This window comes from Salminus brasiliensis, chromosome 22, assembly GCF_030463535.1.
Source record: "Salminus brasiliensis chromosome 22, fSalBra1.hap2, whole genome shotgun sequence".
In the NCBI taxonomy this organism is placed as follows: Eukaryota; Metazoa; Chordata; class Actinopteri; order Characiformes; family Bryconidae; genus Salminus; species Salminus brasiliensis.
Genome location: NC_132899.1, coordinates 8520900 through 8536767, shown reverse-complemented (window position 1 = coordinate 8536767; position 15868 = coordinate 8520900). Strand labels below are relative to the sequence as shown.

At 43.6% G+C, this 15868-nt stretch overlaps 1 protein-coding gene across 2 annotated transcripts in view; it reads right to left on the bottom strand.

Annotated features, from left to right (window-relative positions):
* Positions 1-15868, bottom strand: part of rgs7b (regulator of G protein signaling 7b) — a 132658-nt gene that overhangs the window by 65062 nt on the left and 51728 nt on the right. For both annotated transcript variants that reach the window (XM_072667046.1, XM_072667045.1), the window contains exon 3: positions 19-115. In XM_072667046.1, coding sequence (XP_072523147.1) covers positions 19-115 — 97 coding nt within the window. The remainder of the gene's footprint in view (positions 1-18; positions 116-15868) is intronic.

Here is a 15868-nt window from a genome sequence, read left to right as displayed (position 1 = left end):
TCAGTGAAACACACCCACCTGAAAAAACGCTGGGGATCTTGGACAAGAAGCTCTTGACCGTGCGGATGGGGATGCCATTCTTCTCATCCTGCATTCGAGCGATGATGTCCTCCATCTGTGGGAGAGATGAGGAGAGATGAGGAGAGAAGAGGAGAGGAGATGAAAGAACACCACAGCACTGAGTGTTTTACAGCCTCACATCATTAACAATCAAGATAATTACACACTCCTTAATTAAGCTCCTTTTCTATGTAATCATGGGATAACGTCTCTCTGTAATTATATGTACTCATTCAGTACTCAGGCTTGCTTCGCATGGCAAGAATTATATATCCTACTCATCAGTGAATATTGTGGCAGGGGGAGAATGGAGCAGGAAATCTTTAGGCAAATTACTGTGCCGTGTTCTGATGACTGTACGGGTGCTGGATGTGCAGGAAAAAAAGGTTGCATCCAACTTTTGCAGGTGCAGTTGTTTTGAAGGGTCCGGCCTTCCTGTTAAATGCACATTCAGGTCTGATTTTTATTTTTTTTTGAGTACTACTAGACCTGATGGCAGTAGCTCCAACTCCTGGTCAGGTCGGGATGGTACTGGCTCCCTGTCTTGTATAAGGTCATGCAGCTTTGTGTGAAGCTGTTCGGCGCTTGTGAGGCTCTTGGCTCACTTAGCTTTCAGACGAAGCTAGCGCTAGTAAGCTATGCTCCAAATCAGTGTTTTCTCAACCCTGGTCCTGGAGGCACCTTACCCTGCAAAGTTTAGTGCTTTCCCTGCTCCCAACACACCTGATTACACTTAGCAGCTCATTAACAAGCCCTTTCAGACCTGCAGGAGTGTGTTAAAGCAGGGCATCCGCTAAAATGTGCAGGGCAGTGTGCCTCCAAGACCAGGGTTGAGATACAAACCTGCTGTAAATAGCTATAAATACGTTAAATAGCCTTTTTTGAACATTGGGTTTGCAGAGCTAGCCACTTTATGGTCCTTTAGTGTCCACAGCAGTGGACTACTTCAGACTACATTCACATTTAATACGATACGAGCACAAACAGCTAGAAATGAAATGTCTGGAAATTCCAACACAAAGGCGGAAGATGCAAACTCTTGAAAGTGGGAGAGGAGGAATAAGGTGGGTAGGTCAGAGAGCTGACCAGTTATGAGCTTAGTTATCCTGTAATTATTATTTAAATTTCTTTATTTACCCAATTGGGCGCTTGTGAGGCTCTTGGCTCATTTAGCTTTAAGGCGAACGTCTTGCCTGATAGTCACCCATCACATCTGCTTCAACAAAGCCACATAACCGAGCTTCTCCTCCACAAAATGGTAAGAGCAAGCGTATGGAGGTTTGGGTGGATGTTTTTTTAATATAGCGCCTTCAACCACAGACCGTAAAATGCGCAGGATAACTGAGCTCATAATTGGTCAGTTCTCTTCGTCCACTTTCAAGAGTTTGCATCTTCCGCCTTTGTGTTGGAATTTCCAATTTCCATTTCTAGCTGTTTATGCTTGTACATGTGAATGTAGTCTGAAGTTGCCCACTGCTGTGGACACTAAAGGACCATATAGTGGCTGGTGGCTAAGGGTACGAACAACAGCTCTAGGAGGAGCAAACGTCTGTGGTGACTCCAGATTCAGTGGGAACTAGTCACCAGCAAAAAGGCCTGTCCTGTTGTTGTTCTTCGTCATCACCTCATCCTCTGCCTCACAGTAAGTGCTGACCTCATTACACAGACATGGCTCATCTGCCCACACGTCCAGCCTTATAACTGACACACACACACACACACACTTTCATTCTCCCCACGCTCTCTTTTTCTCACTCTCATGCTGTTGCTCATTTTCTCCTTTCCTGACTGATGGTGCTCTCACTCACCCTCCCTCTTTTCTTTGCTCTCCGCACTCGACTCACCTCCTGCTGATTGCTCTTACTGATTCCCTTTTCATCAGTCTCTCCATCCAGCTGTTTCTCCTACACATTCTCTCATGTTCCGAAGAACAAATACCTAAAAATACCTAAAGCTGTTTCGCCCACCACTGCAGCGGTTATAGTAGCCTGGAAATGCCCTGGAACTCTGAACACAAAATGAAGGGAGGTGCCATCTTTGTTTATATTGTGTCAGAACGTCCGGTGTGACAATCCGTCCTGACTCCATGTTTGCAGATGTTTGGGCATTAGTTGGATCCATTTTTAAACTCTCCATAAATGAAATTTGGGGCCTAGGGATGGCCTCAATCTTTTTAGCCCAACTTCTATTGTTCTCTTTCCTTCCCAGCACATTAGCATAAGCCCCCAACCCACCCTCGCTCGCTTGTGATTGTCTTGAGTTGGAGTTACACCTCCTCCTGGAGCAGCCATCCAAAAAAAAACGTTTTAATTGCATAAGACACTTGGAGTGCAGACGGCCGTCAACACCCTTACATAGCTCCCAACTCCCACAAATGCAGGTGCAAGCATTTGATAGGCTGCAATGCTGCCGAGTGACCCACAACACTTGAGCCTCTTCGCGTAAGCCGATTGCGCATCCCTCCACGATTAGCCACTTCTTATTCTTCCATTAGCTGCTTACCGTCGGATGCTTTGCGCGCGCACACACACACACAAATGCATGCTGCCTCTGGTGACCTGGTGATTGCACTCTACGCAGGCCTGCGCCTCTGTGTCTGGTAGACACACAGACAGAAAGAAAATCACAGAGGTTCACAGGCCACCGTATTTCAATCACAGATTTGGTTTGAGTCGTCAAAGTGCTTCATGAGTTGAATCAGTAGGGCCAAAGCGCTGCATTCTGGGGGACTGGACGCAAGACAAATAGGTCCAGCCAATGTACTCTTTGAGAGATTAACTTTTTCACCCTTTATGTAATCACTCTTGGGTCAGTGAACAAGATTGCTCTCTTTCAGGTGTGTTGTGTCGGGGAAATGGGGTTTGGGAGTGACCTGAGAGCCATGCGGGAGCAGCCAGGGAGCAAACCATGGCTAAGTGGTCTCCTTAAGATACTCCAAGCCCACGTACTAGAGAGGTGGTGGTCCCCACGCCATCATCTTTCTTTGGGTTTGTCCTTTAGATCATGTTTAATTGCAATTTAGGCATTATAGATGGTGCACACTATATGTCCAAAAGTTTGTGGACACCCCTTTCTAATGAATGCATATCTAAGTAGATATGCCTTGAGCAACCCTTTCTGCTCCATGGGCACTGTAGCACGACTGACCCTTCTCTCTGACCACAGTGTTCAAAGCTGGGACATGGAAGAAGAATGTAGCTGCAGTTTACAGCAGAAAACAGCAGCAGAAACCACACCAATTTATGTGTCTTGCTTTTTTGTGTGTCTTGCTTGTATTTCCTTTCTGAAGATCTAGCATCTCACAGCTTCACCTCAGGTTCACAAATTTGCTGCTGTGGGCTCTGTCCACCCTCGAGGCCTGCAGATCTCGCATCTGTTCCTGGAGGACATCTCAACTTTCCCTGCTCCAACATGCCCAGCCCATGTCCTCAGCTAATTATCAGGCTCCTCACGAGTGGAATCAGGTGTGCTACAGCAGAGAAAACACTCCACTGTGTAAACCCTTCGAGATCCTGCCTTGAAATTCATCTTCGTCTCATTTATCACTCAAAGCTCTACACTCAAATTTCTACAGAAGCATGGCTTCTAAGCCTTAGAAAATGATTGTGTCATGTGACATGGCACACTCTTTAGTCAAGTCATGTCAAATTTATTTGTATAGCTTTTTACAAATGTTGTCATCACAAAGCAACATCACATAATTAGTAATTAGTAAAAGACAGTAAGAAGACATGAAAGATCCAAGACCCCCAGTGAGCAGCCAATGACAACAGTGGCAAGGAAAAACTCCCTCAGAGCTGGAGGAAGAAACCTTGGGAGGAACCAAGACTCACAAGGGGAACCGACCCATCCTTCTCTGATCAGAACTATTTAAACACTATTTATAAAAATGACCAAACTATACCATCTATACTGTTGAACTGCTCTTATCATAATCATAATATATTAATCATGGTGTAGTATGAATTAATATAGTCATGGCAGTGATGGTCAGAGTAATGGGAGTAATTATGGGTAATAGTGATAATATTAATAGTGGTAGATAGTTAAGAGTCCATTTAGGTTTGAACATGGCCATTAAACAGGTAGCAGTGGTAGGAAGGTGTGCCGCTGGTCTGTCAAGGGGTGGTGGTGGGAGTCGAGGCCTGCTGGTAGGTGGCAGCTGGTCTGACGCAGGTAGAGGGGACCTCAGTGGGCAATCTTTCAGCAGGTCGGGCTGGGTGACCATTTACTCGGAGAAGGTAAAGAGACAGAGTTAGTCCTGAGAGGATTTTATAGAGAGAAGAGAATGTTGAGCAGTATCAGAGTGTCTTTAACACAGCCCAGCTTCTAAAAAGAGATGTTGTGTTTTCCAGAACCGCCAGAGTCTCCAGATTTACTCCTACCAGAGAGCTGGCCTTCATGATCAGGCTGTTGTGTGTTTTCTGAGCTGCATTTTTAATTATGTTGTTGTCTGAGCCTTCAACAGTGTAGAAGATAGTACAGCCATATTTTAAACAATTGAGCTGAAAAGCCAGTTTTACAGCGGCAATCAGTTTCTCTTCTCTATTCATGAAATACTACTCTCTCTTTAGAGCCAGAACAGTATCAGCTCTCTCTCTCTCTCTCGGCCTCTGAGTCAGAGTATATAAACATTGAGAGCAGAAACTGTCCTAGAATACATCTTATTCTGTTCCATCTCCTGTCTCTAATTCTCTCTCTCTCTCTTACACACACACACACACACACACACACACACACACACTCGTCTGCCCCTGGGTCAGCCAGACAGCAGTGACGCACATGGTCAACTATGGCAACAATGTCAATATAGTGAAAGGTCTTTTCTCCAGCAAGGTCCGCCTTCAACGCAGAGCAAACTAGTAAGAAGAGCACATAGAGCGCAAACACCAGCACTTTACGAGCAGGCTTATTATACTGTTATTAATCTAAAGACATGTTACTCAGTAACTGCTACCAAACTAATGTGTGTGTGTGTGTGTGTGTGTGTGTGTGTGTGTGTGTTAAGGTAGAGAGACACTTTAGCAACTTCAATCTTAGACTCTTTTTTGGATATGGTGACACGCAGCACTCTCAGCACAGTCTTTTGGTTGTGTATGAAAACTTAACTATGCTCTAAATAGCTCGAAACAACATAAGCTAGCCTGTTGGCATGTTAGTGTTATGATCAGCGGCCTCAGCAGCAGCCTACTTCAGACTGCATTCACTATGAACACGATACGACCGTAAACCGTCTAATATGAAATGATTGGACATTCAACTCCAAAGCAGAAGAAACTCTTGAAAGTGGGGATGCAGAATAAGGTGAACGGGGGCTCTCCAAATAAGTGGAAGCCCACAATTAAATCAAATCCCCAAAGTTAGTGGACAAGTAGCCTAAAATGGACAGGAACCTCATGAGACTGGGGTATCAGGTGGAGCATTTGAGAAGAATTAATGCATGTGGCTAATTGTTGTCCTTTTCACCAGGACAACACAACCCCTGGGGAAAGGGCTGGGAAATGTGTGAAGATGAAAAGCCAGATCTCGAGCTCTACAGGTGTTGTGTGGACAGCTGTGAAGAATGTGTGGGAGGCAGATGCTTCAGAGCATTTGAAGAAAATGTGCTGAAAATATGACGCAGTAATTAAGGCCAGAGGAGGATCTTCAACACCACGATACACTCCTTTTTTTTTAATTTTTGGCTGTGGGTAAGGGGTACAACACATACACATACACACTTGACAGTATTTGGTAACAGTTTAAACAGAAAACAGCCTGTTTGTGGTGACTCATCCTCCTCCGTGTTATCAGAAGCGACATAAATGGGTTTCACACCAGCAGCACACACACCGCCATTTAATCATGGGATACAGTAGATCGTGTGGCAGCTCCTCTGCGTTATAAATATTGAACAGGTTGGGTTTTTAGTTTCTCTGATCAACATATTGTTTACGTGTTGACATTGATGCTTTTTGTCTTGTTCAGTTTTGAGGCTTCTACAATGACATCTGGATTCTACACTGATTCACTGCTGCTACTGAGAACTGTACTCAGCACAAATATTTTAGCAGGTTTTTATTATTATTAAAAAGCCAGGAGTCACTGGTGGTTCCGAGGAGTTTAAGAGGTTAATACTGCTACTGCTGGAATACAGCACTGCACAAGCACACACTTCTACAGAGCACCCATCACTCCCCGTCAACTTCAATTTCTCGCTAGATCTTCCATTTTCCTGTTTTTGACATTATGTGAATCTGGCAGTGATTCTTTACATAGTCTCTGAACGGACCAATAGAAATGCTCTATTCTATATCCAAAAGCATCCCCTAATTAGTAAACTCAGAGTAGTGAACCCCTTGCACACATTGCTGATTTACACTTGCTCACCTACAGCTTGTAGAACCAAAAGACCTAGCGAGTACAATGGGAAGCTCTGGAGCCTGGGGTCACCGTGCCAAATACCAATCATCATGTAGTGGGGTTTAAAGCCCCCTGCCCAGACCCCTTTGGGAGGGGTTTGTAATACCAGAACCAATAATTCAACATCAGTACTTGACCTCACTAATGTGCTTGGGGCTGAATGCAAGCAAATCCTCACAGGATGTTCCAACATCTCCTGTAAAGGCTTCCCAGAAGAGTAGAGGCTGTTACTGCAGCAAAGGGGGGAGACCCCCAATTAATACAGCTGTTTTGACTTGCAAAACCCTTTCAAAACGGGCATTATATGGACAAAAGTATTTGGACACCTGCTCAGTCATTGTTTCTTCCAAAATGAAGGGCATCAAAAAAAGTTGGTTCTGCTTTTGTTGGAGTAGCAGTCGCTCCTGTACAGGGAACAAGGCTTTCTACTAGATTTGGGAGCATTGCCTGTGTCCAGATAATGATGTAGGGTTCCCACCACTTCACCGCTTTCCCAACTTCCCAACTCATCCTAAAAGTATTGAATGGAGCACCAATCATCATTCCAGAGAACACAGTTCCACTGCTCCACAGCCCAATGCTGGGGGGCTGTATACCCCTCTAACACAGGCCAGGCATTAGTAGCTGAATGCGTCTGTTGGAAGGGGTGTCCACAAATATTTGGACATACAGTGTAGATGAGGGTCATTTTTCTTTCTCCACAATTATTGCTGACACGGTTTGTCTGTAATTAGGAAAATGACCCTGATGTGAATCAGGCCCAATTCTGATTCAGTTCCAGGGTCTAATTCTGTGGGTCTGATGGCCGCTTAATTCTGCCTGGTCTTCCAAGCCTGTGTGGTTTTTCTAAGAAAGCATCTGGCTTGTACTTACAACATGTAGGAGTGTGGGAGTGCTAATTCCAATAAATTTGCTGTGGTTGTGATGGGAAACTGATGCTACACTGCCTGATAAGCTGAACTTTGTTATCTGACAATAACAAGCCATCAAAGAGATTTGAGATTTACTCAGTCCCATCGTCCGAAACGGTAAAGCTTCTCCTGTTCTGTGACTTCATTTTCTTTCTTCTGCTGCTCTCTGTCTCTGTTTCTCTCTGTTTCATATCCGAGTTAACCTTTCCCACTGTTCACTTGAGCAGTTTGACGAATGGCTCAGAGTATGACCGAGTTTTAATCTAACCTTTCTGATGACTTCAGTGACTTTGAACAGTTTTCCATCAGGAAGACGTATGCTCTCCGTCTCGACTCCACACCCTCGGCCTCACGCTCTCATTACGTCTCTATTTCCTCCCCTCTTTACCCTCTCCCTGTCTCTCCTCTCACCCTACTCCATCTTTCTTTCTTTCTTCTTCTGCCCCTGCCACTCTCTTTGTCATGACATTTTCCAAGAAGCCACAACCCGTAGGGCAGCACTGTTCTAACTCCCTTTTCTACGCACACAAACACACACACACACACACTCACCCAGTCTAGCTTAGAGGACTTCTAGTGCACTTTCATTTCCAGGAATTCCCAAATTCCAACAACCAAAATGTTGTACACTGATTCACTGAGCTGCTACTGAGAACTGTACTCAAGAAGAGCGCAAATCCTTTGGCACTTTTTTTTATTTATTAAAAAACCGGTGCCACCGGTGCTTTCAAGGAGTTTAAGAGGTTAATACTGCTACTGCTGGAATACAGTACAGCACAAGCACACACTTCTACAGAGCACCCGTCACTCCCCGTCAACTTCAATTTCTCACTAGACCTTTAAAACTACTTTAAAACCTTTCAAACCTTTGCCATTTTTCTCTTTTTGACATAACGTGAATCTGGCACACACACACACACACACACACACACACACACACACATTCACGCAGTACAGCTCTGAGGACTTCTAGTGCACTTTCATTTCTAGAAATTCCCAAATTCCAGCAACCAAAATGTTAAAGCAATAAAGTGTAAAAAGGAAGGTAGGTAACAAGGACACACTGAAGCTAGTTCAGCTAACTGAGTCATAATAGCGCCCCCTTGTGGGGGAACTTCTTCGCATCCAAAAATTTGACTGAACCTAAGGTACGTCACCACTTATATTTGTTGTCCCTGAGAACCTCGAGGCTGATGTTTTAGTGTTAGGTAGAAAACAGGAACTCGTTTGCTGATAGCTGACATAGTGGGCGACACAGTGGTGCCGCAGGTAGTGCTTGTGTGACATAGCTCGAGGGGTCTGGGGTTGTGGGCTCGGTCCTCGCTCCGGTCATTGTCTGTGAGGAGTTCTCTCCCCATATCAGTCCAGTAGCTGAACTGGCTATGCTAAATGTTTGTGGACACCCCTTTCTTGTAATTAATAAATTCATTCAGCTACTTTAAGATGCCCCAGGCGTGGGCTAGAGAGATATAAATCCCCCCAGCATTGAGCTGTGGAGCGGTGTTCTCGGGAATGATGGTTGGTGCTCCATCCAGTACTTTTGAATGGGATGAGTTGGGGAGTTTGGGACGGGGTGGGGTAATGATCATTCAACATCCTGACCTCACTAGCGTTCTTGTTGCTGAATGCAATCAAATCCTTTAGAGCAATGCTCCAAAATCTAGTGGAAAACCTTTCCACCTTTCCTGCATGGTTTAGACAGTTACTCCAACAAAAGCAGGATCAACTCTTTTTTAGTATCTCCCAATACTTTTGTCCATATAGTGTATAAGCGACTTGCTCAATCCCATTGTGAATGCTTTTTTTTTGCACTGTATTTAGATCAAGTTGTGCGTGTGAGAATAATTATATATATATATATATATATATATATATATATATATATATACACACACACACACACACGCACATTCATAGACATACATATATATATACACACACACATTTGATCTAAATACGCAAAATAAAGCACTCACATATACATATATATGTGTGTGTGTGTGTGTGTTATAAATATCCCAAACATCCAAACAGTATGTCTACAAAGTGACTGCTTATCACATCTGACCCCTGTAATAGCCCAAGGCTTTGTGTCTCCAACAGGGAATCTTGTACTAATTTATTGTAAGGTCTGTTTGAAAGGTTTGGCTGTAGACGCTAACCTTGGCTGTCTGAGGGACATTTTTCATCTCACTACTTGGTCACAGATGACAGCAAGACAACAGGTTTTCCACTTCTAAAAATCAGTCTTTGTTTCATCGTCTCGGTACAAGAGCTTCCAGATCAAGTGCCTGGAGTATCATAAACGAATGAAGTATCTAAACCTTGTCGTGGCGAGACAAGGCAAGGCAGCAAGGTGAATGTAAGAGGTTTGGGGTTGGCAATTGGTGTGTTTGTGTGTATGTGTGAAAAACAAGACTTTTTAACACTGGGACTAAATCACGATCACTTCAGTTCACCGCACAATCGATCACTTCACTCCAGTTGAAAAAAATCAGTGTGATCTGTTTAAAGTGTAGCCCACACTAATGGCTGTGTATCAGAGTTTAATTAACTCATTTTAATCACAGTGAGATTATACCCCTGTGATGGCTCGCTCTCGCAGCACTCTTCATAACATAGCTCAGGGGCTCAGCAGCATAACGCGCTACTACTTTGGCCTGGGGGGGGTCGCAAGGTCCAATCCTGAGACATGCCATTTTGCCATCTGTAGCCGAAGTCAGAGAGAGCACAACTGGCCAGGCTCTCTCCGGGTGGGCAGATGGCGCTCCTCTACCTCATCACTCTAAAGTGATGTTGGCCGGCACAGTTAGCTGCTGTTAGCTGGTGCGGTGGAGCTAGGGGCACAGCGCTTTCCTCCAAGTCTCAGCTGTCTGGCAACGCCGCATCAGTGGCAGTGAGATTTGGAAATGTGCTAACTCCTCACCCTCCTAGAGTCAAGAGCATTGCTGGTGCTATGAATGGGTGGGTTAATTAGCAGCACCAAATTGGGAGAAAAAAAAATTTGTATGGCTCTCAAATGTCCCGCCCAATTGGATTGGATGTTCCCACATCCTGCTGCCAGAGTTACTCTACATAAGTTACTTAATTGCAGATTGGATTACAGCCAGCGGAGTGACTGTACTTTGTGGTTTAAAGGTGACTTTACACCACATTTTTTTTAATGAAATTATTATAATTTTTAGGGATGTCTCGATCTGATCTAGTGAATCAGGACCGGGGGCTGATCCAGGCATTTTCAATCGAACCGTTGTCGGCTTTCGAACCTAATGTTTGCCGTAGCAGTGTGCCATCTGGCGTCCTCTAGGCACAATTAAGCCTTGGATGTGGGATTGTTTCGTGTCCAATGTGCCGTTAATCACTATGAAACATAAAGGATCATCAAAATATTAGTGCATATTTAGGGTACACCAGTCCATCTGGCACAAGCACAAGCCAGTAGTTAATCATCTCTTTTTACTCTGCTGCTCCTGGTGATTCAGTTTGGGACAGAACATAAAAACACTTACACAACCCTCATAGCCTTCGGGCAAAGGAAAGAGTCTCAAAGTAAAGAAAAGCTACTTTGCAGGTTAAAGTGGCCAGGAGGAAGAAACTGCTTAAATACTAACAAGGAAGCGCAGGCAGACAGTATCCTCCAACAGAACAGTACCCAGAGGGCAAAAAGAAAGAAAGTCTTCACAGGTTAAGAAATTTGAGAGCACTCTTTAAAGTAAAGAGGCCAAAAAGGGCCTTTAGAAAAAAGCCTGGGTCTCCTACAGAACCTTTTAATCGGAGGTTCTTTGAAGAGCAGTTTTTGCTAATGAGATGAAGGGGGTGTGAAGATCTTTTTAACCATATAATGCCAATTTTATATGATATTATGCACAGGAAATGAAACATGATCAAGACACGGTTAAACTCGCCAATCCATGAGGTGGAGAACGGAGAGCTGTATGACCCTCAGTGTTTAAACGCAGCACTTGCTTCCAGGTCAGCTCTACTTCTCTTTGTTAAGAAATGTTCTTGTTTATTAATTTCTGAGGTCATTGTCTCAAAATCTAACACATATACACTATATGTCCAAATGTTTGTGGACAGCCCTTCTAACAAATGCATTAAGCTACTTTAGGTTGCACCCATTGCTGCCACAGATGGACAAATGCACACACACACACACACACACACACACACACAGATTATCATGTACCTGAAGAGAAGTATTGAATAGAAAAGGACTCTCTGAGAAGATGCTGACTAATGCCACACATGGGCTAGAGGGGTATACAGCCCCTGAGCATTTAGCTGTTAAACAGAAGAGCCGTGTTCTCTGGATTGATGGAGCTGACCATCTAATACTTGAATGAGCAGGTGTCCAAAAACCTTTATCCATGTAGTGTAGGTAATAGAAAGGTGGTATATATATTCACAATAATACAGTTAAAGTCATGTTGTACTGTGAGATATTGGCTCTGGTGTAATCTTTAGTAATAAACCGCTACAAATACCTTCTGTAAAGTATTTCATTGATTAAGGTTAAGCTTCTGCATAGATTCAAAGGTTCGTCCAAGAATCACATAGCCAAGCATCAAACCAGATGAGAACTTGGAAAATGTAGTTCCTCATTACTGAAAGTCATTTTCAGCACCTGAGGTTCTAATGATGAGAGTCATGAAAAGTCAGAAACCACAAGAGCAAGTCTATAAGAGGCTATTACTGAATATCTTCACACGGTTTAAGGCAAGGCCTGCAGTTTCCATGATGCCAATTATCATGAGGGGTTGGCACTGGGTCATTGCCCCTCAAAACTAAAGAAAAGGTCTCATAAATCATATACTCATAAAAATAAAGGAGCTACAAAGGAGTTTTTGAGCATTGCCATAGAAATGGCAATTTGAAAATGCTCTCAGGGATGGATTGATACTTTTTTGTGTGGGGGGTTAGTTTTGAGATCATTATTTAATGAACTACAGGGTCACAAATATTGAATACAGTGATTATATTGGAATTGAAAATCACTGTATTTTTTTATTCTGGAGATGAATATCTGGCAACCTATAAGTACAGATAAAGAAGGTGCAGAATGGCAGATTTTAAGATACATCACTCATATCCAGCTCATGGTCACATTCTGACCATTCTAAATGATCTTTTACACATTCATGGACACACATTTTGGCCCATTTCAGGTTCTGGTGGATTGGTTTTAAGATCAGTAACCAGTATAAATCACTAGGACTTTTAACAAGGCAACATAGTGGCATGGCCCCACCCCTAAATAAACCACCGGTCATTTGTTTAGGAACTACGTCAAAACATTTAAGATTTTTTTAGGGGCTCAATGTTTTTAACCAATCAGTCTAAAGCAATGACTGTGGAAAGCACAGTGGTTCCATTTCCTTCCGTTCTGTTCAATTTGTTGTCAAATTTACGACCAAAGTGTTACTGCACAGTAGTCACCAGAGGTGGAGCCAGACTCGTCTACTCATTTGGTAGGTCCGTCCCCTTCTCCGAGACCGAGTGTGTCTCAGACCGTCTTCATTGAGCTTCCAAACTGATTTCTGGGGGAAAATAATACATGTACCAATATAAGCACAGAGAAAACTAACTGTTATATGGGGATGGGGGGAGATACACATCAAACTGCAACCAGCCAGCAGAGGCGCTAGACCTGTGGTTGCTTGAAAGAGACATTGATTGTGCTGTCCTGATGTTTTCTGTAGTCATTCAGGTTTAACCAGCCAGTATTCATTATTGTAGATAATCTTCCATTCCTTGTTACCTTCATCAGCAAGACTGAAGAAGCATCTGTCAGACACTAAACACGTCTTGTCTGATCGACTACACTACATCAAAGATGCTCATGCACCTACATTCCCTACTGCAGGCATTGAAATGGGGAAGGTGCACTGGCTGTGTGTATTGATATTCACCAGGTGGAGCACAAAGAGGCAGGTGCGTTTCTCTGTTCCCCTTTTGGAAAACAACCACATGGAGGTGGACAGGGCCTTGTCAACAGCATTCAGCTGTCAAACATGATTACACCTGTTGTCCTGCAGCTACCCTGGCTGTTAGCATTAGGAACGTGTTCTGCTATGTGTTATGAAGACGGTCGTGACATGGTGCTTTTGATCAAACTGAAACTGGCTGGCTGACTCATGCTCTCCATGTTAGACTACACTGGACTTCACTGCATAGTGCGCCTTAAGGCCATTGTAGACTAAGGAGTCCTCTTTTATTGCAGGTCACACTGCACACAGTGCTGATGATACAGTCTTGGACAGATTGCATAGAAGATTGGAGAACATGTATTATTAAATGGTAGAGTTTATAGTCATTCATGGTTGAGGAAAAGAGGATGCACATTCTCCAGAGTGAACTTGAGGTCAGTATGCCAAGGTAAGTGGGCATGGGCTCTGAGTAGGTTTTTACGTACTTTGTACATACTAAAGTTTGTACACACTAAAGGGCTCACTGAACTCACTTAACTGTGGTTCTGTATGTGATAGAAGCAACCGCTGCCACAACAAGCCAGCTGCTGAAACTTCTTCCCTCCTAGATGTTCCCCATCATCTGTGAGTGGTATTATTGAACAGTGGAAGTGTTTAGGAACCACAGCAGCTCAGCTACGAAGTGTCCGACCATGTAAAGTCACAGAGCGAGGTCAGGGCTGAGTTCTGAGCTCAGAGCATAGTCCAGAAAAGTATTCAACGACTCAATAACTGCAGAGCTCCAAACCTGCTGCTGTTGGAGCTGCAAAGGAGAGCTGACTCCATATTAATGCCAATTGATTTACAATGGGATGTCATAAAAGGTCCTGTAGGTGTAATGTGTAGGTGTCCCAAATCCTTTTTCCCTATATTGTGTGTAAAGGGGGAGGAAAGATTACAAGCAGGAAGAGTAACAAGGTGAAACCAGGTGGGGGGCGTGGCACAGGGTAGAGCAAGAAGGAAGCTAGATGTTTCCAGTATTCTACAGCCTGTAGCAGAGATCATCTGAGGGTGCTGAGAGGGTGCAATTTCAGGATACACTCATTACTTTTCACACTAACTGAACCAAACTTCACCAAACTTCACTTCAGATGATGACCTAGTTCAGTGCTGCTTTAGGTACCAGGTTTTCTTTTTGTTTTTTGTGAATATATTTCTATTATTTTTCCAAAATAAGACATAGAATAAACAAAGACATTGATGCACCACAATGAGGCTGAGAAAGTATATAAATAAATGACAATACATTAAATGGGATACAATTTTACACCACACACAGTTTCATGTCTGATTAGACAAATCTCTAACAAAGTCAATAGCCTCGGACCACGTTTTTTTCACCGTGGCTGCCCTGGCATGATGTAATCTGGCAGTGATTCGCTCTAGTACAAGAACACCCTGCTCAATCCTGACTTTTAAGATACTGTACTAGCAGCCATTAACACTTCTTTTCTCCCAGTCATATTAAAAGTAGAATCCTCTCAAAAACTAAAGTAAAGAAAAAGGATATTCCTGATTCAGCAGATTGATTGATTGATTGATTGATTGATTGGAGGATATTGCCAGAAAGTGCATAAACGTACCAGTAACACGCAGGGAGCATTTGTGGCATAAGTTATAAAGTAAACAGTTTCATTTGGAATGGCCAGTGTGGGGCGATATCAAATCTATGTGCAATTTTGTAAAGGATTAGTTGGTAAGCAAAGTTTTTCAAAGAGGAAAATATGTTCCAGTCCAGGTCTTTGTCCTTTACAGACAAGTCGTAATTCCAGACTTTTACTATACCAAGTGTTTGTGAGGTACCGGGTTTTCTGAGGTGGGTCTGAGGTCCAAGTTTCCCTTCCAGACAAGTTCGCTACCATTAAGTAGCACTCACACTGGCATGAAAGGACTCGGGGAAGAAAAAGGAAAGCTGAATGAATTAATGGGTGCACAAAAGCAGCATCTCACTGATGAGGAATCTTTCTTAAGGGGACTGGAACAGTACGGCCCATGCACACACAGACACCGGACCTTTCAACAGGAGAAATTCAGGCTGAAAGCGTTTGAGCTCAGGAGGATCGTGGAGGCCATTCTGAGTGTTGTGTAACATTGCAGCTGTTGACTCAGCATGGTAAAAACATCTACCTCTGAAATTAAGGACATTTATGCAGATTTTTTCCCCCCCTCCAGAACGGTGCAGAGCAGGAGCGGATAGTAAGGCTGAATCATCGCTGCCATGTGTGTTTGTATCTCTGTGAGTGTGTGTGTGTTCTTACGTAATCAAGGTATAAATTAATTCAGTGAACTGGCAAAGCCTTGAGAGAGCTCCATGCCGTAAAAAAATCTCTCTCTCCTGCAGCTGATCCACAGAGCTGCTGCTGATGAGCATGTTGTTTACTATCACTACTCAGAGCAGCAATATGTTTCGGTTTAAACAAGCACTCTCTCTTCTTCCTCTCCTCTTCATCTCTCCTCAGCTTTCCACCCATCTCTCTGTTCCCCAGGGCAGAGCGATATGGCCACACACTGCATCTCCTCACTCTA